This window comes from Equus quagga, chromosome 10 (genome assembly GCF_021613505.1).
Source record: "Equus quagga isolate Etosha38 chromosome 10, UCLA_HA_Equagga_1.0, whole genome shotgun sequence".
Lineage (NCBI taxonomy): Eukaryota > Metazoa > Chordata > Mammalia > Perissodactyla > Equidae > Equus > Equus quagga.
The window spans coordinates 31906039-31933250 of record NC_060276.1 but is presented as its reverse complement, the minus strand read 5'-3'; the positions used below and the strand labels follow the sequence as shown (position 1 = coordinate 31933250).

The window sequence follows — 27212 nt, the reverse complement described above, 5'->3', positions numbered from 1 at the left end:
AAAAGTAGCCTTTGCTCTTTTTAATTTGTGCCAGCCTTTCTTCCCCACAGAGTTTTTACTTTTTGTCATTATTTTCACTTCCATGATGATTATTGATAATGGCTTTTAAGTATTTCTGTGAGTGATACTGATTCTGATATTATGAAATTTATTTCTGAATATACAGTGGAGATCTTATTTTGGTTCAATTGTTCTCAAGTGCTCACACTATGTTTTTGTGATATATGCTATATGACACCTGACATTTGTTGATATATGAGCATAGATTTCATAGGCATCAATTAAACATAATGCTGAGGGTATGGCTTTTGCTTAATTAAAATTCCATATTAATTGAGGTTATTCTGCAGTTTTTGTATAAAATTATACTATAGAGAACTATATGAAAACTAATATTTGTCCCCCTTTTTGCCTTAGCAAATGTAGTTACTGTTATTGATGCCTGAAGATCTTACAGAGCTTTAGAAAGAGCATGAAAAGGTTTGTGATTTATGCTACAGAAAGAAATGAGATTGGTCTGAATGTGTATTTACTCATCTGGAACTTACTTCTGTGATTTAATCTGTGATTTTCTCTTCATGCTTGAGACAGCTAATTGATTTCAAGTTAATCAATCTTTTTCTGTACACACACACACGTATATACACACACATATAAACATGTATATATTTTTATAACATTATTACCTTGTTACATGATCAAACATAGTTTCTATGAGAATTAATAAATTCTTATAAAAAATTAATCATTCTGTCAGCTATCCCACAAGTGACTTTTTTCTTTATTTTATAAAACACAAATCTTCCCAAATTTGAATACTTAAATTTAAAGGTATTCTTTTTGTGTTCACACAAGCATGAGAATTCCATTATGAAAAATTGGTGGAGTTTGAGAAGTATGCAGATCAGAGCATTTAATTAGATTTGTTTTATTTTTTTGTTTCTCTAACTAATTTATCTTATCCAAGGATTTAAGAGGGTTTGCATCCCCTCCTCTTTTTGTAGAATTACTCACAGAACGTTCCTCATTGCGAAATACCATCATAGTGACCTGGCCCTTTGGGGAAATATGTAATGTGGCATTACTTACTTACATAACTTACATAATATATTCTTGTCTATCATATAATATCTCTAAATTTACCACCAATCCAGGGGTATTTTCTGTCAGGTATAGTCAACTTTCAAAGGATGTAAATATTAACAGCACAGAAAGATATTATTTTGCCTTCAAGGTATTTTAGTTAATAAATTGGAGATATATACACATAATATACTTTTGTGATTACTACATGCTCTTCTCAATCAATGAAATTGGAACTTAAAAAAGTAAATATTTGTTATTCAATTTTTCTGTTTATATTTCCCAGGAAAATTACAGGTAAAAAGGATGATGCAGTTGATTAATTTTTAAAGGAATATAATAATATTCTGAGTAACAATAATGAGATTTTACCATGACTCAGAATATGGATAATATAATGTTTAATGAGATGATTATCATATCAAGCTATGGCAAACACAATTTCAATTGATTTGTTATAATCTATAGAAATGAAGAATATTTTACTATGAAACTTTTGAATTATTTTAATCTTTGGATACTTGAAAAATAAAAATTGAAAACAATTTTTATATTTCATTATTGGGAAAAAAGAAGAATTTTGATATTTATTGAGGGCTAAGAAGAAAAATAAAACTTTTTTGTCTCCCTTTACCATTTTTTCTCTCACTTATTTGCAGACCTCCCAGAAAAAGGGACTTATGTGTTGTCTGGCAGTATTTTATGGAATAGAAACGGTCTGGCTAATGTCACTCTCTCTCTCTCACAGACTATTTTGAGTTTCTAGATACTGGAGGCCATATTTTACGTATCACTGTAGTTAAGGGGATGATTTTCAGATAGATTTTTGTGCAGATGGCACTGATAGAAATCACAAGTGAGAGTTGAGGGATAAAAAAAGAGAATAAATTAAATTTGTAGCTTGAGTCTAGAATAATAGTTCTATTAAATGAGATGTGAAACCTGGGAAGGGGCAATTTGTTCTAGTAAAATTTTATTTCCAGATTTCTAAAAGAACCTAGAAAACACTAAAAAGGGTTGTCGACAGATTTTTATTATATTCCTTAAAAATATTTACAAATTGGACAAAATGGATGCTCTTTCAATGTTATTCCTCTCTCACACACACACAAACACACACACTCAACTCAACTAAATTTTTCTCATTGACCACTCATTGCATGCACACTTAACAACGTGACAATCTTGGCCCTTGTAATAGCTTGTGACCCCAGAAAGTAATACAATTAGATGTTAGATGTTTGATGTGGGAAAAGAGTATAATCCAAATCCTAGAATAAAAGATAAAGAAAAGGCAAGATGGAGAACAGAGGTTTACCCATTCTATTACCAGTTAGAACCTCTAGGCAGAAAAACCAGAGGGTCTGTATATTAATCACTAGAATTCACACTGAATATTTCTTCAATGTCAATGTAAAGATTCATAGTGACCTGTTCTGCTCTGTAAAGATGTTTCCACAAGGAGCACAGCAGAGATTCTCAGCAAATTTGCATTCTTTCTACTCTTGGCCAGTATTTTAGCATTCTGAACATAGTGAGTGCTAAGTGATGAATAATCGGCTGTGTAAATATTTGGTGATGTTTTGCAATGCAACAAATAACTCCTTGAAAAATAGCCCACAAAAATTGAAGATATTCATTCTGAAATTCTTTGAAAAGTTTCTTAGAGAGTTTTCATGCTTCCTTCCTAGTACCTCTGAAGATGCATTGTCACCTCTCAATCAATAAAATAAACTAAGGACTTTTGTTTCAATTATCTAGTGCAACTGGCCTTTTGTTTGCAATTTTCAGCATTATTCCACTTGCTGTAACTGTAACATACTATCTATTGGATACTAACTAGTTGGTTCCTAGAGTGGTTGCTATATTTAATATAGTAAACTTGACCAACTCATTTATTTTGGTATAAATCTGTTGCTGCCCTCTGGAGAATATTGTTGGTTAATGCAAAAGTCTATGTAAATGCAAATTGCTTCACTTTGAAGAAAAAAACTGGAAATGTTATACAAAATATGTTCACTTTGTAAAAATGCTGAAAACTTGTTTTAGTTTTCCATATTGCTATAAGATGAAACATTTTTTACTTTACACACGCTACTTAATTATTAGATCACAAACTTTCCCCCAATGGTTAGCAAATTAAGAAATGTATATTCTTACTTGCTTCCTCAAAACACTGAACTGAAGCTACATGTACTCTAATAGAGGGAGATTTAGTAGAAGCCCTATATAAATAAAATGCATACAAGAAATTTTAGCAAAACTATGATGGTTGTATAAATTTCATTTATATGATATAACATGCTTACCTGTTTGCTAAATTTAGTATTGATTCTTATCACTTAATAAGTATATTTGTTTATTTAATTTGTTGTTATGCAAGTTATTTGGACTTTTGACTAATTTTCTTTCTCTTTTTTTTCTTTCCCCAGAAAGGATGGCATTATGAATCCAATCTGTTAGTTTCCTCTTCTCAATTTTAAACTTTGGTTGCTTAAGACTGAAGCAATCATGGTGAACCTGAGGAAAGCGGTGCATTCGTTCCTGTAAGGATCTTATTACTTACTATTTTTGAAAAGATAATTTTTTTATGGTAGCTTGCTCAAAAATGTTAAAAGGCTATTATATGATCATTCAGCTATATTTGCTTCAATCTGTGCAAATGACTTGCATCCCAATAGACTAATATTGTGGGTGTTTCCTAATCAAAAAAAAATAAATGGAAAAAAATCTGAATAATTTGTCAATTAAACACAAAAGTTCATGTATTCAAACAAGTAATATGGTAACAATACCCTCAATTCAAAAATAATTCCATTGCTTGTGGTTGCTTTCTTCACAGTTAAAATGTGAAAATGAGAAAGGTCCTTTCCTTTTCTTTCCTGCATGAACTAAACAGCCAAGGGAATAAAATATCTTTATAAGCCTCTGGTTTTATGAAATTTATTTGATGTTGCAAAAGAATGCGTCAGAAGTCAGGGCCTGGGGGTTAAGGGATGTAGTTGGACAGAGGAAAACTATGTCATGTTCGTGAGTCTTGATACAATGACTCAGTAGTTAAAGTCCACAGAATGTAATATAAAGGGGATAAGTAAAGAACTGGATTCAAGTACTGAGCAACTCTAAATGTGATCTAACCCAGGTACATCTTCTTTTTAACTTAATAAAATTTGGGGTTTGTTTCTTCCAAACCCACTTTTCGAGGAATGGGGGGGCATGGAAACAAAGATCCAGGGCTCTGTAAACTCTGATCAGTACAGTTGAGAAGCCTTGAATTGCCTCACTCCTCTATGATTCCTGTAACAGGACTCACCCAGGAAGAAGTTTACAGAGTAACGTAGATATAAAGTGCATCAACATTGGATCCTCTGCAATAGGCGCCACTGTAGCCCATCTTGGATGTCACTGTACACTGTAGTAATGAAAGTTTCAAAGATGCATTATTCCAAAAGAACTAGAGCAGACAGGAAAAGGAAAGGGTGAAGGACAATGATAAAAAAGGGAAAAAAAGAGTAAGGAACAGGAAAACGAAAGGACAAATGTTCTTACTCCATGCGCCTGTGCCAATTCAGCCTATAGCCATGGGTCTATGTACCAAATTGTAGGGCTACCTTAACAGGCACCAAATTATTCTGCTATGAAACTAAGGAAGTCATACAGAAGTTTTTACACTCTGTTAATAGAAACAAGGGACCATTCATCTTTTCTAATAATGTCCATTGTCATATGCCATGCAAAATCCCAGTAGATTTAAAATGTACTCAGACTTTTAAATGAAATTATCGTTTTTTATCTACCAAGAGTGTAAAATTATATTTTCATTAAAAATTTAGTAACAGTGAATAAATTATTTGCATTGTTCAGAGAGAAATTGTGATTTTGTGTACATATTTTATGAGATTTCTGTGGGCTTAATAACAATTAACAGAAGCTTTAGGAACAAGACCTAAATTGTTTTACTTTTGTAAAAGGACTGTACATAATTCACTGAGCAAACAAATATTAGAAATTAGGTTAAATTATAATATAGCCAATTCTTGATTACAAAACTATAGAAAACAGGATTAAACTGCAATAAAAATCATAATACTTTGCCCATAAGTAGTACTCAATAAGAATTTATTAATTTTAGTTGAATTGAAACCAGGAAACTGAAGTAAATACTCTTTCACGATCTTCCCCAGCATCATTAGTTTATTTATAATTCACAATAGATATATTTAGATTCTACAAACTTCCTCAGTAATTAGGTATTTGTCTCACAGACTCTTTAATAAAAAATAAAAATGTATCTGACCAGTTGAGGTAGGCAAGATGACCACTTGAAGTAGTTTTCTACCTCAAAGTTCTAAGATACTCAAATTATAAAATTTATAATTGGACACAGTTTTTCATCTATTCTTTCCTTATATACAATTTTACCCTGCAGTTCTCTATCATTCTTTGAGAAATATGAAAGGGTTTAGATGTTTTCATAATTTACTTAGAAAATTTGAAGTTGGACTGCATATTTTGCTAGGACTTTATTTTCTAGGCTTAAGGCTAAATATATTTGCGGTTCTCTTACTGACAGTTGAAGATGCAGTATTTTATTGTGAACGTAAAGTCCTGTGAGACTACTTGAGATGATCGTCAGCTAATTTAAACCATAATTTTTTTTTAATGCCAGAAAGACAAGGTGTTCATCAGCTAGATCAGAAAAGACCTCAAATTTAAAATTACTATCGGAGCACAGTTCTGCATAAATAGGTATCTTCCGAAAATAAAATCAGGACTTAAATTCTTGAAAAATTTTGAAATACATGAGTTGAGGGGTAGACATCCTAAAATACTTTTGTTTAACTTTGAAGGCAGAAAGAGGGTAAGCTCCAACATTTATTGAGGGCCTATTATGACAAAGTACTATTCTCAGGATTTTACATATATCATTTAGTTTTCACAACAATCATGTGACAGAGATCATCCTTGTTGAACAGATGAGGAAATTGATGTTTTAAGAGGTTAAGTGACTGGTCAAAAAAAAATCATTAAGATCACGTAGCTAGGACATTGGCCACATGCCAAATGCAACAAATACAGTGACAGAATAACCAAAGCTGAGAGTAAATAACTTGCTTCTATTTATTTGGCTCTTTCTTTCAACAATTTCTTCTCACGTTAATCACAGACTAATTATGATATAGAGTTTTTGAATCATATAGTGTTTTCACTTTTTTTTTTTTAGTGAGGAAGATTGGCCCTGAGCTAACATCAGTGCCCATCTTCGTCTATTTTGTACATGGGATGCCAGCAAAGCATGGCTCAATGAGCAGTGTGCAGGTCCACACCTGGGATCCAAACCCATGAACCCTGGGCCACTGAAGCAGAGCACACAAACTTAATCACTATGCCACCAGGCCAGCCCCTAGCTTATTTATTTATGTTCCAAGAAAATAACACGGCCAGCATTTGAAGGAATTTACCAATTGCTTCTCATTATTTGATAAAAATTACTATGTATGCCTCTCCCCTCCATGTTGCTTAGGACATCAAGTAACTTTGACTAATGAGAAGTAATTTTAAGCTAAATGTCTGAACTATTAGTTTTCTATTCCTTGTAGAATGAGAAAGTCAAAATATTTTTATGATTTCTTCATTATCTTAAAATACATAGAGGGGCCGGCCCAGTGGCGCAGCGGTTAAGTTCGTGTGCTCCACTTCAGCAGTCCAGGATTCGCAAGTTCCAATCCTGGGCATGGACCTATGTACTGCTTATGAAGCCATGCTGTGGCAGGCATCCCACATATAAAATAGAGGAAGATGGACGTGGATGTTAGCTCAGGGCCAGTCTTCCTCAGCAAAAAGAGGAGGACTGGCAGCAGATGTGAGCTCAGGGCTAATCTTCCTAAAAAAAAAAAAATACATAGAAGTATATTAACAAGATATTAAGAGAAATAATTATTAAATATGCTAAAAATTATTACAATATTTTTACTTAAGTTTAAATAATGCCAATAATTTTTCAGGCTGTTTCACTCAGTTCAGAAAGGATGGTGTGTGTGCATGTGTGTGCGTATAAAATATTATAGATATGATATGATTATGATAATCATAATCATCTAGCTTTACTACTGCAAGTTTCTCTGATGATTGATAGTAAGTGATGAGTCAATCCAATCACGCATATATTTTCCCTGTATGGAGATAATATTTTTAGTTCAAAGAACAAGTGAGTGAGATAATGAAACAAAGGCATTTGCATGGAAAACTCATAAACTCTGGTTGTTGTATTGTCATGTGTTCCATCTCCCCAATTCCTGAAAGAATCTGACTTCAACTGGCTAGCATTGAAAATGGTTTAGCACATATTGTACCAGTAGAGGAAATTTTTTCCTCTATAAATAATGTCAGATTTTACAACCACTACATATAGTATAGTTGATGCTTAATACTCGTTAAATATTACTGAACATAGAGTACACATAAGACAGTCTTTTACAGATAATAATTCTTGCTTTTAAGTAGGAAATATTGAATATACTTGTCTGTCTTGTCTATTTTATTAAGGAAAATGTTAGTTTTATTAGACACTTTAGGAGCTTACACTTGGAGAGGACACAATGTACGTAACCTGATTAAATCTCATATCACCATCAGGGGAAATTAATTTGAAACTTGCAAAACATAACCATGTCCAGTTCTCTTGCATTAGCCTGCCACTTGGCCTGAAATTCCTACTAGTAAAATCTACCAAAATACCATCATGAGAAATGTATGCTTTAAATGACTTAGATTTCGTTTCCAGCATACGAAAGCAGCAAACCCATATGAATTAATCAATCACCACAAATCACTTTCTAGCCTAGAACAAGGCCCAGAAAACATAGGACAGAAATGGGGAGAGTGTCAGGTAGAAGGGAAATTTATAGCACAGATAAAAACTATGTACCAGCATAAAGTCATTCTGCAGCTCTGAGAAGGTAAGACGAGTTCTAAAAAGAATGAATATGTACTGTTGCCAAAACCCACTGTGCCTCATCCAAAATCTTGCTTGAAGTTTGTCCGATGGCAATTTATTCCTTCTTAGCTTTGGATTAAAAGAAGGCAACTTCAATTTTCTTGTCAAGGTACTGCACATTTAAAAGAAAATCTCTTCTCATTCTGTTGTAGGTTGTCTCAGAGGATATCTAGAAGAAATTAATGTTTTAAAAATATAAAGAATAGACCATTACAGCAATTCAAACAATACTGTGGTTTCAGATTATTGTATAGAGTAAAAGTTTGAAACACAGGCTTTGAAATCAGTGGCACCTGAGTGTGGACCCTACCCCAGCCACTAACTGTCTGTATTGCCTTGAGAAAGTTACTTAACCTCTCTGAACCTCAGTCTCTTCATTTACGTAATAGATATAAACCAGTACTAACCTCATGAGGTTGTTATATGAGATCAAATGAGATTATACATATATATATTTCAGTAAGCTAAGTGCCTGACTCATCATAAGCACTCAGTCAAAGTTAGTATTCCTCGGATAGAAAGAAGTACAGAGGTTTAATTAAGAGGATAGAAGTGATGGCGATGATGACAATGATTGTTAAGAGAAAAGCAACTGTTTTGTATGAGTAATTTGTTAGGTATAATCAATATGATATGTACCTGATTATTTTTTTCTTAATTTTCAGTGTGCACCTAATTGGCCTATTGGTTTGGCAATGCGATATTTCTGTGAGCCCAGTTGCAGCTATAGTAACTGACATTTTCAATACCTCCGATGGTGGACGCTTCAAATTCCCAGACGGGGTACAAAACTGGCCAGCACTTTCAATCGTCATAATAATCATCCTGACAATAGGTGGCAACATTCTCGTTATCATGGCAGTAAGCTTGGAAAAGAAACTGCACAATGCCACCAATTACTTCTTAATGTCCCTAGCCATTGCTGATATGCTGGTGGGACTACTTGTCATGCCACTGTCTCTGCTTGCAATCCTTTATGGTAAGTACAATTTTATTAATTTTTCAATCTCAGATTATGTCATAAATTTGTGTCAGGTATCAGAGTAAACACTCACAAAGTTAATTATTTTACTTGTATCGTTTTGGAAATGAAAAAAGCAAATTGTGTGACAGAAGAAATTGTATGCATGTATCATATTTACTAAATACATCGGTAGCAGAGGCTTAAAAAGCAAAACAGACACTTTATAATATATTAAGATCTTACATAGATACATTATGGCTCAGTGTCATTTGTAAACAATGACAGTTGTCTTACAATGTACAGAATGGGACAGTGACAGAAATATGCTCCCGCTCCTATATTCTGGGCAGTACACATACCTAGTACCATCTCTTATACAAAGAAGGAAAAAGTGGCTTATCATCTTTAGTAAATATACTTTCAGTTATTTTTTTAAATATTGGCAAACTAAGTGCCTGGTGCATAATAAGCACTCAAGAACAGCTGTTCCTCTTCGTGGAGTCTACAATTCATGGTTCTAGGAGGAGACGGGCGATAACAAATTAATGACTAACTATACAAGTGAAAGGTCACGTTATCACAATAAAAATTCAAGCATTGAAAGTTTTCATATGTTGATTTTCGAGAGGTTTTTTGTTTTTCTTTTTATTTTTCTGCCATGTCTTTGTCCTATTCATTTTAACCTAAGTTTTGTTTCTAGCTAATATTTATAATTAACAATCAAAATCACTTATACAAAGTATCTTTACTAGGGAGTTGGAGAACCCAGTTTGAATTAAATTGCTGATATGCTCATCTCACAAAGGAGTGGAATAGACACTCCATTACCTGGGGTGTAAAATGGAATTAGGCCAGAAGGAATAATACTGAAAATGTATCTAGTTCTCAAATCCTAACAGAAGATCACCGCATCTAGAAAATAATCTCTCATGGAATTTGAAAATCATTTATCTTGGTCTAAACACACAGTGGTAATAGATTATCTTAATAGGCATTTTATAAAATTCAGAAAAATGCTTTTCTTATGTTTACTGAGATTCAATGATGCATTAACCTCAAAGCATAAGTATTTTACCTGCTCAGTGAGCACTTTCCCGCTGTCCAGCTCCATCATTATGCAAGAAAAGCTTACTGGAATGAATGTACTTTAGAAGGTGTACTTTGTCTTCTGGTATGTTTCATTTTGCCAGTTTCTCTCTTAAAAAATATATGGATGGTCAAATAATTGCATCAGCCTAAAACCAAATTTCCTAACACGTCCATCCTCCCTCAACAATACAGAACAACAAGAACAAATAAAACTGCGCTATACCACCACCAAATTTGGAGAATATCTAAACTCCAAATTATCTGTAAATAGAAAAATAAACAGGATATCGGAGTGGGCTACCTATCAGGCCCCCATCACATGCTCTTGTGTAGAAGAAGGACAGTCCAGGAAAAACTGCGTGAACGGGAGAAGAGGAAAGCTGGCAGAAAGCCTAAGATTGATCTAAAATCATCACAGAAAAGAGAGTCTACCCCAAGTCTAAAAATTCTGAAAACTTTCCCTGGAAGCTCAGGCTTTGGGGAAGTGACTTAGAAGGGTGCATAGGACACAAGAAAGCAGTCTTGGAAAAGGAACTCTTTGGAGGTAGAAAAGGGTAGGAAAAGGAAGGTAGAGGTGACTTTTGGAAAAAATGCACAACAAAGGGAAAAAGAAGCAAAAGGGGAAAATTTACCATTTTATAAAAAAAAATGTTAACATGTAAAGACCCATCAACCCTCCCCCCTACTGCCCCTCACCATAGCCCAAAAGCCCTCCAGTAAAGAAACTATATTTTTTTCCATGAAGAGAAGAAGATAGTCTTGAGATTGAAATCTGGGAAACCATCCACAAACTTCCAGCCATGTTCGTATAAATTCAAAAATGCAACCAATCTTATCTATACCAAGTTACTGTAAGAAGAAAGAAGAACATGAGAATCAAAAAAGGCATTTGATGGGGCCGGCCCCATGGCCAAGTGGTCAAAGTTCCACACACTCTGCTTTGGCAGCCCAGGTCCATGGGTTCGGATCCTGGGCATGGACCTACTCCTCTTGTCAGCCATACTGTGGAAGCATCCCATGTACAAAGTAGAGGAAGATTGGCATGAATGTTAGCTCAGTGCTAATCTTCTTCAAGTGAAAAAAAAAAAGAGGAAGACTGGCAACAGATGTTAGTTTGGTGAGGTAAGTCTTCCTCACCAAAAAAAAAAAAAAAAGGCATTTAATGAAAATTCCCACTAATAAAGAATGATCAAGAAAAAGAAAACTATAACACAACACTTCAAACAAAATTAAATTTCCCCAAACAAGTATTTGAAGGTATGAAAAAAATACCATGAAGTAGAAATATAAAAACTAAGAAAAGAAATGGACAAAAAAATTGGTCAAAATAAAGCAAAAGTTGACTGAACCCAGGACAATAAAATAGAAGAAAAAGGCAAAACCATGTCAGAAATGAACATTAAATTAAAAGTGTCTAAAGAACAGATTTAAATGAAAACTTAATGAGGAGCATTGAAGAAAAACAGGGAAACAAAGAGAAAGAAGGCAAGATAAAGAAAGAAGTAAAAGGGGTCAGAAAGAAAATGTTTGAGATGGAACACCAGCAAAAATGATCTAATGTGGGTACAGTCATGCAACGCATAACATTTCGGTCAAGGACAGACTGCACATACAACAGTGGTCTCATAAGATTATAATCAAGGTCAAAAATTTCTGTCACCTGGTGATGTCATAGCCATCATAAAGTTGAAGCACAATGCATTACTTACATGTTTGTGGTGATCCTGGTGTAAACAAACCCATTGTGCTGCCTGTTGTATACAAGTATAGCACATACAATTATGTACAGTACATAATACTTGATAATGGAAATAAATGACTATGTTACTGGTTTATGTATTTACTATGCTACAATTTTTATCATTATTTTAGAGTGTACTCTTCCTACTTATAAAAAAAGTTTACTGTAAAACAATATGCAGCAGCCTCATACGTCTAGTGTCTACTGCATCTCTTGATTACATCATTTTCCCTTGTGCTTGATTCAATCTCGTTGTTTTGTTTATCATGGCCCCTAAGCATACAAAACTGCTAGTAAAAGGCCATGTCGAGTGATTAATCAGGAAATGAAATTAAAAGTGATTAAGGACCATGAAGGTGGAAAATCAATGATAGTTATTGCTCGCCAGTCAGACATGTCTCATTCCACCATAGCTGTGATCTTGAAGAACAGGAACAAAGTAGCAGAAGCCATTAAAGGATCTGCTTCATTGAAGACAATGAGACTAACAAAAATTTGAGAAGGGTCTATATCAGACATGGAGAAACTTTTAATGACCTGGATTGAAGACCAGGCACAGAAGCATGTCCCTCTCAGCAACATGATGATCACAGTTAAAGCAAAATGTTTGTTTATGATGTTGAAAGAAAAGGTTGAAGATGACTACGATGCTGAAATTTACTGCTAGCGCGAGTGGTTTAAATGATTCAGGAATCATTATTCATTACATATTGTGAAAATGAGTGGTGAGTCTGTGAGTGCTGATGTGAAGGCAGCTGAAGAATTTTTGGAAACTCTAGATAAACTGATTGGAGGAAAATTGCGTGCCAGAGCAAAACTTCAATATGAATGAAACTTCTCTATTCTGTAAATGGCTGCCTGAAAGGACTTTCATCCATAAGGAAGCCAAATCAACGCCAAATTTCAAGGTTTTTAAGAACAGGGTAACAGTCTTGCTTGGGGGCAATGTTGCAGGCTACAAATTGAAGCCCTTTGTGATCTGGCACAGCGAGAACCTCAGGACCTTCAAGCGTATCGATAAGCACACACTGTTAGTATACTACAGGAGCAATAAGAAGTCCTGTATGACCCCAATCCTCTTGCCGGATGCCCTCCTGAATTGCTATGCCAGCAAAATGGAGAAGTACTATGTGGAGAGTAACATACCTTTCAAGATTTTGCTTATTGTTGGTAAAGCTCCCAGATATCCTCCTTTTATTGGTGATCTTCAACCCAATATCAAAGTGGTATTACTCCCTCCAAACACCCCCTCTGTGATGCAATGTATCAAGGAGTTATATAATCATTCAAGGCCTACTACCTGAGGAGGACCTTTGCCCAGGCTGTTGCTGCAACTGAGGATGACACTGAGAAGACATCAATGGAATTCTGGACAGATTACATCTATGACAACAACAAAAACCATGCTTGGGCTTGGGGTGATGTCACCAGGGAGCATATGAGAGGCATCTGGAAGAAGACACCCAAGAGGTTTGTCCATGACTTCAGAGGATTTTCCAAGGATGAGAAAGTTGCAAAAATCAACAAGGCTGTGGTTGAGATCGCAGACAACTTTCCCCTGGGTGTGGGTGAGGAAGACATTGAGGAACTCCTAGAGGTGGTTCCTGAGGAAATGACCATTGCGTTGTTGGAACCAGAATAGGAACACATAGCTGAAGAAGAGGCTAGAAAAAGGGAAACCTCAGGAGAAGAAAAAGAATCTGCAGGAAAATTCACAGTGAAGGGTTTAGCAGAAGCTTTTTCAGACCTCAAAAAGCTCCTTAAAAGGCTTGCAAACATGGTCCCCAACACTGAAAGGTTTTCATTAATAGAGAGAAGTGTTCGTTGTGCCTTATCTGCTTACAAGCAAATCTATGATGAGAAAGACAAACAAACCAAGCAAATCACCATAGACTTACTTCTGAAAAGAGTGACACCTCCTCAAGAAGAGCCTCAGGCAGGTCCTTCAGGAGGTATTCCAGAAGAAGGCATTGTTATCACAGGAGATGTCAGCTCCATGCATGTTATTGCCCCCGCAGACCTTCCAGTGGGACAAGATGTGGAGGTGGAAGACAGTGATACTGGTGATGCTGACCCTGTGTAGGCCTAGGCTAATGTGTGTGTTTTTGTCTTCGTTTTTAAAAAAAGTTTAAAAAGTAAAAAAAAATTTAAAATTTGAGAAATAGGAAAGAACTTATAGAATAAGGATATAAAGAGAATATTTTTGTACAGCTGTACAATATGTTTATGTTTTAAGCTAAATGTTATTGCAAAAGAGTCAAAAAGTTAAAAATTTTTCAAAGTAATAAAGTAAAAAAGTTATAGTAAGCGAAAGTTAATTTATTATTGAAGAAATAAAAATATTGTTTAATAAATTATTATTTATTAATTATTAAATAAATTAGCACAGCCTAAGTGGACAGTGTTTATAAAACCTACAGCAGTGTACAGTAATGTCCTGGGCCTTCGCATTCACTCACCACTCACTCAGCCAGAGCAACTTCCAGTCCTGCAAGCTCCATTCACGGTAAATGCCCTATACAGGTGTGCCATTTTTGTCTTTTATACCATATTTTTACTGTACCTTTTCTATGTTTAGATACAGAAATACTTACCATTGTGTTACAGTTGCCTACAGTATTCAGTATAGTAACACGCAGTATAGGCTTGCAGCCTAGGAGCAATAGGCTGTGTCATACAGCTTAGGTGCATAGTAGGCTATACCATCTAGGTTCTGTAAGTCCCATCTGATGTTTATACAATGACAAAATCGCCTAACTATGCATTTCTCAGAACATATCCCCATCGTTAAGCAACACATGACTGTATAATGAGAATCTTTGAAAGGAAAGAAATTATTGAACAGAATTAATATTTAATACTATAATCCAGGAAAATTCTCCAGAAATAAAAGTTTCTGAATCTACATATTGATAGGGCCAACTTAATACCAGAAATTTGACCTGGAACAATTAACTTTAAGATATACCTGAGACATTAGATTTTAAGTATAAAGAAAAAATCCTCAGGGATTCTAGGCAAAAGTAAGAAATAATTTATAAGAGCAAGAGAATTAGACTGGCTTATTTAACAAATTAAAAATTAACAAAATTTAACAGTTAACAAAAATAACAAAGCTAAGCCACTGTGAAGCAATATTTTTTTAAAAGTCAGCCATTTGTAGGGCATTCTTCAAAGGCAAATCTATAAAGACAGAAGACATATTAGTTTCCAAGGGCTGAATGTAGGAGGATGACTTCAAAGAAGCATTTACTTTGGTATTGTGGAACTATTCTATATCTTGATTGTAGTGGTGGTTATATAAAATATATATTTTTCAAAATTTGAAAAGCTATAAATTCTAGTCTGCAGTTTTAGAAGGCTGAATTTTACTATATGTAAATTATACTTTAAATTAAAAACAGAAAAATATACTCAAATAAAATTTGAAACAAGGATTTTACATCCAGACAAGTTGGCCATCAAGGCTATTAAAAGTTTAATTTTTTTTAAACTCAGAGAGTTCTAAACCCACAAGCCATTCTTAAGAAATTGAATAGTGGATGGGATTCATCCAACCAAGGGATGATTAGGAAAATTTCACCAAAAAAACTGATGGTGAGCATTTAATATATTTAATTTTAGAGCTCAGATAAAAATAAAGGTGATATAAGGGCAAAAGAATACTGTTATATCTTATATGATATATATTATTTGTTATATACTTTAACATATTAGAAATAATGCAACTAAAACTGAGAAAAGAAGAGAAAGAGAAAGAAGAAGAAAGTAGAATAATTTCATTGATTTTTACACAAACAAAGGGTGAGAATTAAATGATACCAAAAAATATTCTGGTAAACCAGAAAGTAATAGATTTAATAAGAAAAAAGGGGTCTAAGGCCATTAAACAGACGTAAATAAAAGATGATAGAAATATGATATAAAGTTAACCACTAGGACAAAAACAAGCCTTCCTAAAACCAAAATAAATTTAATTAATAGAAGAGGAAGAGAAGAATCAACTGGAGGAAGAATTACAAAAAAAAAAAACATAATGCTTTCAACAATATACCATGATATGTGACAAAGTTGAAAACAAACATATCAGTAATAGCAATAAACTTGAATGGACCTAATTCACTATTAAAAATAAAATATTTTCAATTTACCAGCTATGTTCTATATATAAGAAGAACACTTCAAACCCAGTGATTCATAATTGCCAAAAATAAAGGGATGGGCAAAGGTGTATCAAGCAAATGGAAACAATAAGAAAACAGAAATAGTAATCTTTATATCTGATGGAGTAAATTTCAAGTGAAAAAAGAAGAGTGAAAAAGAGAGATTTTTTTTTCCCATAACAAGAAAAGGATGCTTATTTATAACAACAGCCACAATTAACAACAAAGGTATAACAGTAAAGAATATTCATGCCCCCAATGCCATAGCAATGCTGTTTACAAAGCAAAAACTAAAGAACATGGAAGGATACATTCATGGATACATTCTACCAATGAGAGATTTTTAACACATCACACTCAGTACAAGAAAGATTAGGCAAAAAACAAAGAAGGATATAGATCTTAATGGATATATGTTGAAATTTATACCCTTATCATAGTGAGTGTACCTTTTTCACAAGTGTACATGGGACACTCACAAAAATTAATCATATATTAGGCGACAAAGAAAATATTAGAAAAGTAGAAATATTACAAAAAGTACTTTCTGGTGAGATGCAATAATACTAGAAATTATTAACAACAAAAGTTCAAAAACCATCTCATCTTGAAGTTATAACAAATTTTAAACAACTCTTGGTTAAAAAGAGAAATGCAAATTGAAATTACAGATTTTTTTAGAACTATAGTAGCATAAACACTGCATATCAAAATCTATAGCATATACTTAAAGCAATGATCAGAGGAAAATTCTTAGCTCTAATCACATTTATCTGTAAAAATAAAAGTATCAAAATTAATTCAATTCCCAGCAAGCAATGTTAGAAAGAACTACAAGGTAAATCAAAAGAAATCACAAAGAAGAAAAAAACTAGGGATAAAAGCAGAAGTTGATTAGATAGAGAATAGAAAAACAATACACGTAATTAATAAATCAAAATCCTGGTTTTTAAAAAAAACAATTTTTTTTGAAGATTGGCACCTGAGCTAACATCCGTTGCCAAGTTTCCCTTTTTTTTTTCCTTCTTCTCCTCAAGGCCCCCCAGTACATAGTTGTATATTCCAGTTGTAGGTCCTTCTGGTTGTGCTATGTGGGATGCCTCCTCAGCATGGCTTGATGAGCGGTGCCATGTCTGCACCCAGGATCCGAACCACTGAAACCCTAGGCTGCCAAAGCGGAGCATGAGAACTTAAGCACTCAGCCATGGGGCTGGCCCCCAAAACCAACTTTTAAACGAAATGAAAAATCACTAGCTAACTTAAGGAAAAAAGAAGAAAGCATAAAAATGCAAAATAGGATGTGACAAGAAAAACAACCGCTGAAGCAAAATAAATGTTTTAAATCATGAGATTACTTTTTGGATTTACATGTAAATCAATTGAGAACATAGAAAATAGGGAATTTTCTAGAGAAAACCAGGTTAACAAAATTGACCCCACAAGATGTAGAGAGAAACATACCAATTTCGGTAGAAGAAATAAAGTTATCAAGGAGCTATTATACAAAAAAACACCAGCTATTGCACACATAAAAAGATCCAGATAGTTTCACTGGGGGAATTCTATAAAATCTTCAAAGACCAGATAGTCATAATGCTCCATAAATAGTTCAGAGCATTGAAAATAAAGGAAAACTTCCTAATTCTTATATGAAGCAAGCATAGCTTTAACACATAAACCAGATAAAGAGAGTACAAAGAAAGAAAATTATAGACGAACATGACTTATGACTATCAATACAACAATACAGTCAAGCATAACATAACGTTTCAGTCAATGATGGACCTCATATATGACGGCGGTCCCATAAGATTCGTACCACATAGCCTCGGTGTGTAGGAAGGTATATCATCTAAGTTTGAGTAAGTACACTCTATGATGTTCACACAATGATGAAATCACCTAATGATGCATTTCTGAGAACGTATCTCCATCATTAAGCGACATGTGACTGTACTATGTGAAATATCAACAAATAGAATCCAATGCCACATTAAAACATATTACACCATGACCAACTGGGATTAATTTCAGTAACACTATATTGGCTCAATATTAAAGAATCTCTTAATAAAATATATTAATATACATGAACATTATTACTAATTAAAGCTAAAAATAGTTAATATCAATTTGATACAATAGTACTATTAACACAGTATTATGTTTATAATATCAACATATTATTTTAAAAGTATGTGATTTATATCTAAAGATATTGAGTGAAAAAGCTTTTGTCAAGCTCACAGCTCTTTCCATAAAAATTGTTCAAGAAAATAGAAATGGATAGTACTTCCTTAATATAAGAAAATATGAATAACATAGTTGTACAACCTGCATTGTACTTAATGGAAAAACACTTAAGGCACTTGTTCTGAGATTAGGAAAAAGATGAGTAAGCCTCGCACTTCCACTTATATTCAACATTTTAATGAAGATGGACAATGCAGTTAGATAGGAGAACTTACAGTTGTAAAGACTGAAAAAGAAAAAGTAAAATTATCTCTTTTTCCAGCATATCTCAAAAACTCTAGACAAATAAGGATAAAACTACTAAAAAAATAAGATATTTAGTAAGATAGCAAAATAAACATTCACATGCAAAAATCAGTAGCATTAATATAAACAAATAACCAATTGCAAAAACCCCCATCTAAAATAGCAAGAAAAAGATAATTTACTGAAGAATAAATGTGCACAGCCCTTACGAGGAAAACTTTAAAACATCCCTAAATGACATCAAAATGGACTGGAACAAATGAAAAGATACCTCATTTTCTTTGATAAGACAGCTCAACAACATGAAGGTATCTGTTCTTCCTAAGCTAATTTATTAATTAACTCAATCTCAATAAAAATGAGAATGAACTCTTTAAAAATTTTTTAAATTTCATTTTTTTGACATAAGGACTAATAACTCGTTTTCTGGTCTTCAGCATTCCACTCTTTGATTCTACGAATTTGGTTATTTTAGATACTTCGTATAAGTGGGATCATGCAGTATTTGTCTTTCTGTGACTGGTCTATTGCACTTAGCGTATATGCCCAAGGTTTATCCATGTTGTCACATATTGCAGAATTTCATTCTTTTCTAAGGCTAAATAGTACTCCATTTTATATACTTATATACGTATATTTTCATATATGTATATTTATATATATCTATATAAATAATGTGACACTTATATGTATATTTATTTATATCCCACCTTTTCTTTTCCCATTCATCTGTCAAATGGACATATAGGTTGTTTCCACATCTTCACTATTGCAAATAGTTCTGCAATAAACACAGGAGTGATAATATCTTTTCAAGATCCTGATTTCAATTTTTTTGTATAAATACCCAGAAGTGAGATTGTGTGATCATATGATAGTTCTATTTTTAATTTTTGAGGAACTTCCATACTATTTTCCATAGCAGCTGCACCATATTGTGTTTGTACCAACAGGGTGCAAAGGTCCTCTTTTCTCCACATCCTCACCAACACTTGTTATTTCTTGCCTTTGTAATAAAAGCCATCCATGACAGGTGTGAGGTGATGCCTCATTGTGGTTTTGATCTGCATTTCTCTGATGATTGGTCATCAGAGATCACTTATGTTGAGCATCTTTTCATATGCTTATTGGCCATTTGTATATCATCTTTGGAGAAATGCCTACTCAAATGCTTTGCCCTCTTTTTTAATGTTTTTCAAATAACAGCTTTATTAAAATATGACTCACATACCATAAAATTTACCAGTTTTATAGTGTACAATTTCATGGTTTTTAGTATATTCACAAGTTTGTGAAACCATCACCACTATCTTATTTCAGAACATTTTTATCACTATGAAAAGAAATCCCGTACCCATTAGCAGTCACTTATTCCCCCTTGCCTAGCCTCTGGCAACCTCTAATCTACTTTCTGTCTCTGTGGATTTGTCTATTCTGGACATTTCTTATAAGTGGAACCATGCAATACATGGCCTTTTGTGTCTGGCTCCGTTCACTTAGCATAATGTTTTCAAGGTTCACCCATGTTGTAGTATATATTATACTTCATTCCTTTTTATTGCTGAATAATATTCCATTGCATGGATCTGCTACATTTTATTTGCCCATTCATCTATAATGGACATTTGGGTTGTTTCCACAGTTTGGCTATTATGAATAATGCTGCTATGAATATTCTTGTACAAGTTTTTGTGTGGACATATGATTTTTATTTCTCTCGAGTATCTATATAAGAGTGGGATTGCCGGATCATAGGATAACTATATGTTCAACATTTTGAGGAATCACCAAACAGTTCTGCAAAGTGGCTGCACCATTTTACAATCCTACTAACAACATAAGAGTTCCAGTTTACCCACATTCTCGCACATACTTGTTATTACCTGTCTTTTTAATTTTAGCCATCCTAGTGGGTGTGAAGCGGTATCTCATGGTGGTTTTGAATTTGCCTAATGACTAATGATGTTGAGCATCTTTTCATATGCTTGTTGGCCATTTGTATATCTTCTTTGGAGAAATGTCTACTCAAATCTTTTGTTCATTTATAAATTGGATTATTTGTCTTTTTATTGATGAGTTGTAAGAGATATTTTACATATTCTGATACAAGTCCCTTATCAGATATGTGATTTGCAAATATTTTCCCAGTGTAGAATGTGACTAATTTCCCACATTGCTCAGAATTAATATATATAGTGTTTAGCATGGTGCCGGGTGCACAGTAGGCACCTAATGAAAGCAAGCCACTTTACCAAGACTTCAAAGTCCTATTGATATCTGTCTCCACAACCCTCCCTAAAGCTCTCCGGGCCATAGGGAGATCTGTCTACCCTTCACCCATTTTTTAATTGAGTTACTGTTTTGTTTCTTTTTTTAACTTGAGTTGTAGGAGAAGTTCCATGTATATTTTGGAGATTAACCCTTATCAGATATATGGTTTGAAAATATCTTCTCCCATTCTGTAGATTGTCTTTTCACTCTGTTGATGGTTTCCTTTGCTGTGTAGAAGCTTTTTAGTTTGATGTAGTCCCACCTGTTTATTTTGGCTTGCCTGTGCTTTTGGTGTCATAGCCATGAACTCATTGCCAAGACCAATATCATGAAAATTTTCCCCTGTGCTTTCTTCTAGGAGTTTTACAGTTTTAGGTGTTATGTTTAACCCTTTCTGGATGTTATCTCACAACAAGCTTTTTTATGGTGATAAATAAGGTAATGTTAAAGTTCTTTTGGAAAATTAAACATGCAAGAATAGCTTGAAAAAAACTGAGAAAGATAAGCTACGAAAGGGAACTAGCCCTATGAGATATTGAAACATACTATAAAGCCTTTATAATTAAAAGAGTGTATCATTGGACCATACGTAGAAAAACAAGCAGAATAGACTAGAAAATAGGAAACAGATTCAAGTACACATGAATATGCAATATATGGTAAAAGTGTCATTCCAAATCACTGGGAAATGGTGTTGTCCAACTGTATAGCCTTTTGGAAAAAGATAAAACTAGATTTTACCACATATCAAAAACAAAAATAAACTCTAAGTGGATCATAAATCTAATTTTTAAAAAATGAAACCATACAAGTACTGGAGGTAAAGAAAGGAGAATTTATCTATAACCTATTTGTATGCAAAGGATTTTTAACTATGACTCAAAATTCAGATGTACTAAAATAAAAGATTGATATCTTTGGCACAATAATAATAATAATCATAATTACAATAATAAACGACAAAAGTACAAATAGCAAAGTTCAAAAACAAATTCATAGAAAATATTTGCAACGTTACGTATATCACTGATAAAGGGCTAATATATAAAGCATTCTTTAAAACTGAGGTAATAAGATCCAACACTCAATAGAAAAAAAGAATGAGCTAAATATGTATGTAGGTAATTTGTGAATTTTTTATATACCATATATATTTCAAAACATTTGTGAATATTTGAATTATATATATACAGTCCTTAAATAGATGGCAATGTTTAATTTCAATCATTATAAAAGAAATATAAAATAAATGACACTGTGATACCATCTTCTACCTATCAGACTGGCAAAATTTTAAAAACTTGACTTGGCATTGTCACAAGGCTTTGGAGACATAGGCATTCTCGTACATTAGTGGTGGGGATGCCAATTGGTACAACCATATAGAGGGGAATTTGGCAATACTAAACAAAACTACATATGCATTTACATTTTAATCCAGCAAACCAGCCTCTAAAAATTTGTCCTGGATAATAAACCTCTGATAATACAAAGATATGTATGTATAAGGTTATTCACATGAGCATTGCTTGTACTTGGAAAATATCTGAAACAACCTAAGTGCCCATACATAAGAGATTAATTGAATGTATTATAGAATATCCACATAATGGGGTACCAAGAAACTATTAAAAAGAATGAGGAAGTTCTGTATTAACTGACATGGAGTAATTTCCAATATATATTATTAAATGAAAAAAGCAAAATGCAACAGATGACATGGAGTATGCTATCATTATGTAAGAAAAAGGAGAAATACAAAAATATACACATATCTATTTTTCTAAAAAAGAAACAGAAAAAAATCAATGAGAACCTAATGAGATCGATTACCTTCAGGGGGAAGATGGGAACTGGAAAGAACGGTGTCGGGCAGGAGAATTACACTTCTCTGGATACACATTTTATTGAATTTCGACTTCAGAAACTGTGTTGTTTTAGAGATATAAAAAAATAGAATAAACAAATATTGGAAGAAAATTCTGAAATGGATTATGGACAGAGTCAAATGAGCTTAACTCTACTTGAAATTAATAACATAACCACACTGAGTAGAGAGTACAAAAAATCCTAACCCATATAACTTTAAAGCACAATCTTTGTACTGTATACATGATCTAAAGATAAATAAAAATGTAAATAAATGAATTTTAGGTATTAGGTTTGATTTTATCATAGATACACAATGATAATTCTGAAACTACTTCCTGTGTGTTCTGGGATGCTATAAGTATATAAGTATACGAAAGATAATAGAAACCAAGTTTCTCACTGTTGCATAAGGGAGATGAAAACTTGGAAAGGGAGAAGCAAATAATGAATCCTGTGATGCTTGATTAATATTCATGATATCAGTATGAATGCATGGAAATGATAATATAGATAATAATAGATCAATATAGAAACCAATATTCATATGTATATGTATATGTATGCATATACTTAGAATTATTTTCTATCTCTGTCTATTATGAGGGCTTAAAATCAGTGTCACATGAGTAGCAGTAAGCACAAATAGCGACAAGGACTCCACAGAGAAATGGTTGACTCTATGCCTGGGACTTGGAACATCTTTTGATCTAGAAAGTAAGAAAGTACTCAAAGAGTGATGGGAATATATAAAAAAGACACAGAAGCTAGCTTAAAGGGGCCCCCTTACCAAAGCTGAAAACATTTGAGCATTAAAATTAGTAACGATAGTTCTTTTTTTTTTAAAGATTGGCACCTGAACTAACAACTGTTGCCAATCTCCTCTCTTTTTTTTTTCTGCTTTTTTTCCCCAAGTGCCCCCAGTACATAGTTGTATATTTTAGTTGTGAGTCCTTCTAGTTGTGGCATGTGGGACGCCGCCTCAACATGGCCTGACAAGTGGTGCCATGTCTGTGCCCAGGATCCGAACCAGCGAAACCCTGGGCTGCTGAAGCGGAGCGCATGAACTTAACCACTCGGTCACAGGGCCGGCCCCAGGGCTGGCCCCAAATGATAGTTCTGATGCCAACAAAAATGGAGTGAGCCCACTAAAGACTCTCTCTTTTACTGTATTCATGTAATAATTCTGGAAAAATTCAAAAGCAACTACCTGAGGACTCAGAAAATTAAACAAAAGTAGGCAGATTGGGAGGTAAATCAAAGCTTAGAAAAGTAACCATTATTTTCTTCCTCTTTTCTCCAGCGGCTTTGCCCCAAGGGCAAGTACCCAGTCACAGAGCTGTATGGTGGTAGTACAGGAGGGGCTAAAACTCTTATAGAAACCCAGTCTTCCCAGCCAGAGTAACTGGCAAAAGGAGTCTCTGTGGTCTACCGAATGTAGTTGAAATATCTTTTTTTCCTACCTTTTTTGTCTTCTGGTTTTGTCCAGAGGGATTGCTCTAGTCAGACAACTGTGCTTTGGTTGACCAATGGACCTGAAAAATGGGCCTCTGTAGACCAGAGAGTACGGAAGGGAATCCCACGGATGAGAAAGCAGGTTAAAGATTTTCCTGATTCTATGTATGAACCTGCACAAGTGCCAGTCTCAACTCTGACCTCTACCTAAACAGGAAAGGCCCCAAGAAGCATAGAAAAGCTTTAGAGATAGAACTGATTTAAACAATCATCCCAGTCTCAGACCATGCCCTGAGGGGCACGTGCGTGGAACAGACCCAAAGCATCATAAACAAAGCTTATGAAAACAAAAAAGATATTAAACCTATGGCCCATAGAGGCAAGACTGAATGTTAAGTCTGAAACTAATCGGATTGATGGCCTACTAAAACAAACAAGTAAAGAAAATCAGCATTCTTGAGAGGATTTTAACAGGACCTAGAATCTACAAAACATAATATTCAAAGTGTCCAGGATACAATCTAAAATTACTTGACGTAAAAAAAAAAATCCAGGAAATATGAAAAATTCTTCAAGGAAATGACCATCAACAGATGCAAACCCCCAAATTACCAAGATGTTGGAACTATCAGACAAAGACTTTGAAGCAGCTGCTGTGACAATACTCCATGTAGTAATGAATGGAAATATGGAAGTTCTCAATGGAGAAAAAGAAACTACAAAAAAGAAGAAAATGTAAAATATTGACTATTTTATGACAGGAAAATACAATATCTGAAATTTTTTTAAATCAAAGGATGGTCTCAATAACAGAATAGGGATGACAGAGGAAAGAGTCAGTGAAGTTGAGGATGGATCAATAGAAATCATCCAAACTAAAGAATAGAAAAATTGAAGAAAAATGAACAAAGCTTCAAAAATTTGTGGGACTGTATTATATTGTAGAATATTTGTGTCACTGGAGTCTCAAAAGGAGAGGCGTAAAAGATGGGTGCAGAAAAAAAAAACAAATTAAAACAAAAAAAATGGCCAATTATTTCCTAAATTTGATGATATAAATTTAGAACTTCAAGAAGTTCATCAAACCTTAAACAGGATAAACTCAAAAAAAACTGAACACATCATAATCAAATTGCTAAACACTGTCAATAAAACGGAATGAACTATTGATAACACACAAATGGTGGACAAACCCTAAAATAATTAAACTAAGTGAAAAGAGCTAGGCGGAATGAGTATGTATTGCATGAGTCCATTTATATGAAATTCCAGAAAGTGGAAACCAATCTACAGTGGCAGAAAGAAGATCAGTTGCTGGAGACCATTGGGAGTGGGGTGGGCAGATGAAAATGGATATTAAATGGCATGAGGAAAATAAGGTGCATAACATGTATCTTCATTATCTTGATAGTAGTTATTATTTCACAAGTGTGTATATGTCAAAACATATCAAATTGTACATTTAAATATATACAGTTTATTATTTGTCAATTATACCTCAACAAAGCTGTTAATAAAGCTATTAAAATTGTAAGACACAACTAAAGTAGTGCTTAGAGGAATATTTGTGGCATTAATTACTTATTTTAGAAAACAAGAATGGTCTCAAACCAATAATCTAAACCTGCAGTTTAAGAAACTAGGAAATGAAGAGCAAATTAAACCTAATGCAAGCAGAAAGAAAGAAGGAAATAATAAAGTTCAGGGTAAAAATCAGTGAGATCAAAAATCGGAAAGTAATAGAGAAAAACCAGTGAAACCCAAAGCTTGTTCTTTTACAAGAATAATGAAAATGATAAATCTCTAGCCAGACTGATCAAGAAAAAAAGAAAACTCAAATTACCACTACAGAATTTACAGACATTAAAACACGGAATATTATGAAAATCTTTATGTTTATGAATTCAACAATTTATATGAAATAGATTAATTCTCTTAGAGACATACACTAGCAAAGTTCACTTATAAAAAAAATGATTAGCCTGAATAGCCCTACTTAAAAAACTGCCAAAAATATCTCCAAACTCAGATGGCTTTACTGGTAAATTCTATCAAACATTTCAGGAAGAAAAAAATAAGAATTCTACACGATCTATCCCAGAGAATAAAAATAAAAAGAATACATCCCATATCATGTTATGAATCCAGGATTACTCTGATAATAAAACTAGTCATTAAAAGAAAAAGAGATTAGTATGCTTCATTAACATGCATGCAAAAATCCTCAAGAAAATATTAAGAAATTGAATCCAGCAATATTTAAAAAGGATAAAACATTCTAACACAGCTGGTCTAACATTCAAAAATAAATTAAAGTGATTCCCCATATCAACAGATTAAAGAGAATAAAAACCATATGATCATCTCAATTATGGATTAGTGGATACAGAAAAGACATTTTGGAAAAATCAGCATCCATTCAAAATAAAACTCTCAAAAAACTAAGAATAGGAGGGAAATTCCTCAACCTGATAAGGGAATTTACAAATGTTCTTAAGCTAACATCCTACTTAATGCTGAAAGACTGAATGATTTCACATAAAGAACAGGAATAAGATCAGGATGTTCACTCTCATCACTCCTCTTTAACATTATTCTACAAGCTCTGACCAGTGCAACAAGGTAAGAAAAATTAGCATATCTCTTACATATGGGAAAGAAAGAAACAAAACTATTTCTATTCAAAGTTGCCATGATTGTCTACATAGAAAATGCTAAGGGATCTATAAAAGAGCTCCTAGAAATAATATGGTGGGCTCCTTCTAAAATGGCGCCCAATGATCCTGCCTCTTGGTGTTTACTCTCTTGTATAATCCTCTTCCCTTTTGTGTGGGCTGGACCTAGTGATTTTCTTCTAAAGAAGAGAGTGCAGAAGAAGTGATTGGATGCAACTTCTGAGATTAGATTATAAACAACTGTAATTTCTGACTTGCTTACACTTTCTCTCTTGCTGACACTCTCTCTTGCCTGTTTGCTGACTTGCTTTGATGAAGCAAGCTGCCACGTTGTAAGTTTTCCTATAGAGAGGCCCACATGGCTAGGAACTGAAGGAAGCCTCCACCAACATCCAATGAGGAACTG

At 33.7% G+C, this 27212-nt stretch overlaps 1 protein-coding gene across 1 annotated transcript in view; it reads left to right on the top strand.

Annotated features, from left to right (window-relative positions):
* Positions 1-3594: 3594 nt before the first annotated feature.
* The window catches only part of HTR2C (5-hydroxytryptamine receptor 2C), a 165669-nt gene continuing 142051 nt past the window's right edge, over positions 3595-27212 (top strand). Inside the window, exons 1-2 of the mRNA XM_046674110.1 lie at positions 3595-3629; positions 8746-9059. Of these exons, the coding sequence (XP_046530066.1) occupies positions 3595-3629; positions 8746-9059 (349 nt within the window). The remainder of the gene's footprint in view (positions 3630-8745; positions 9060-27212) is intronic.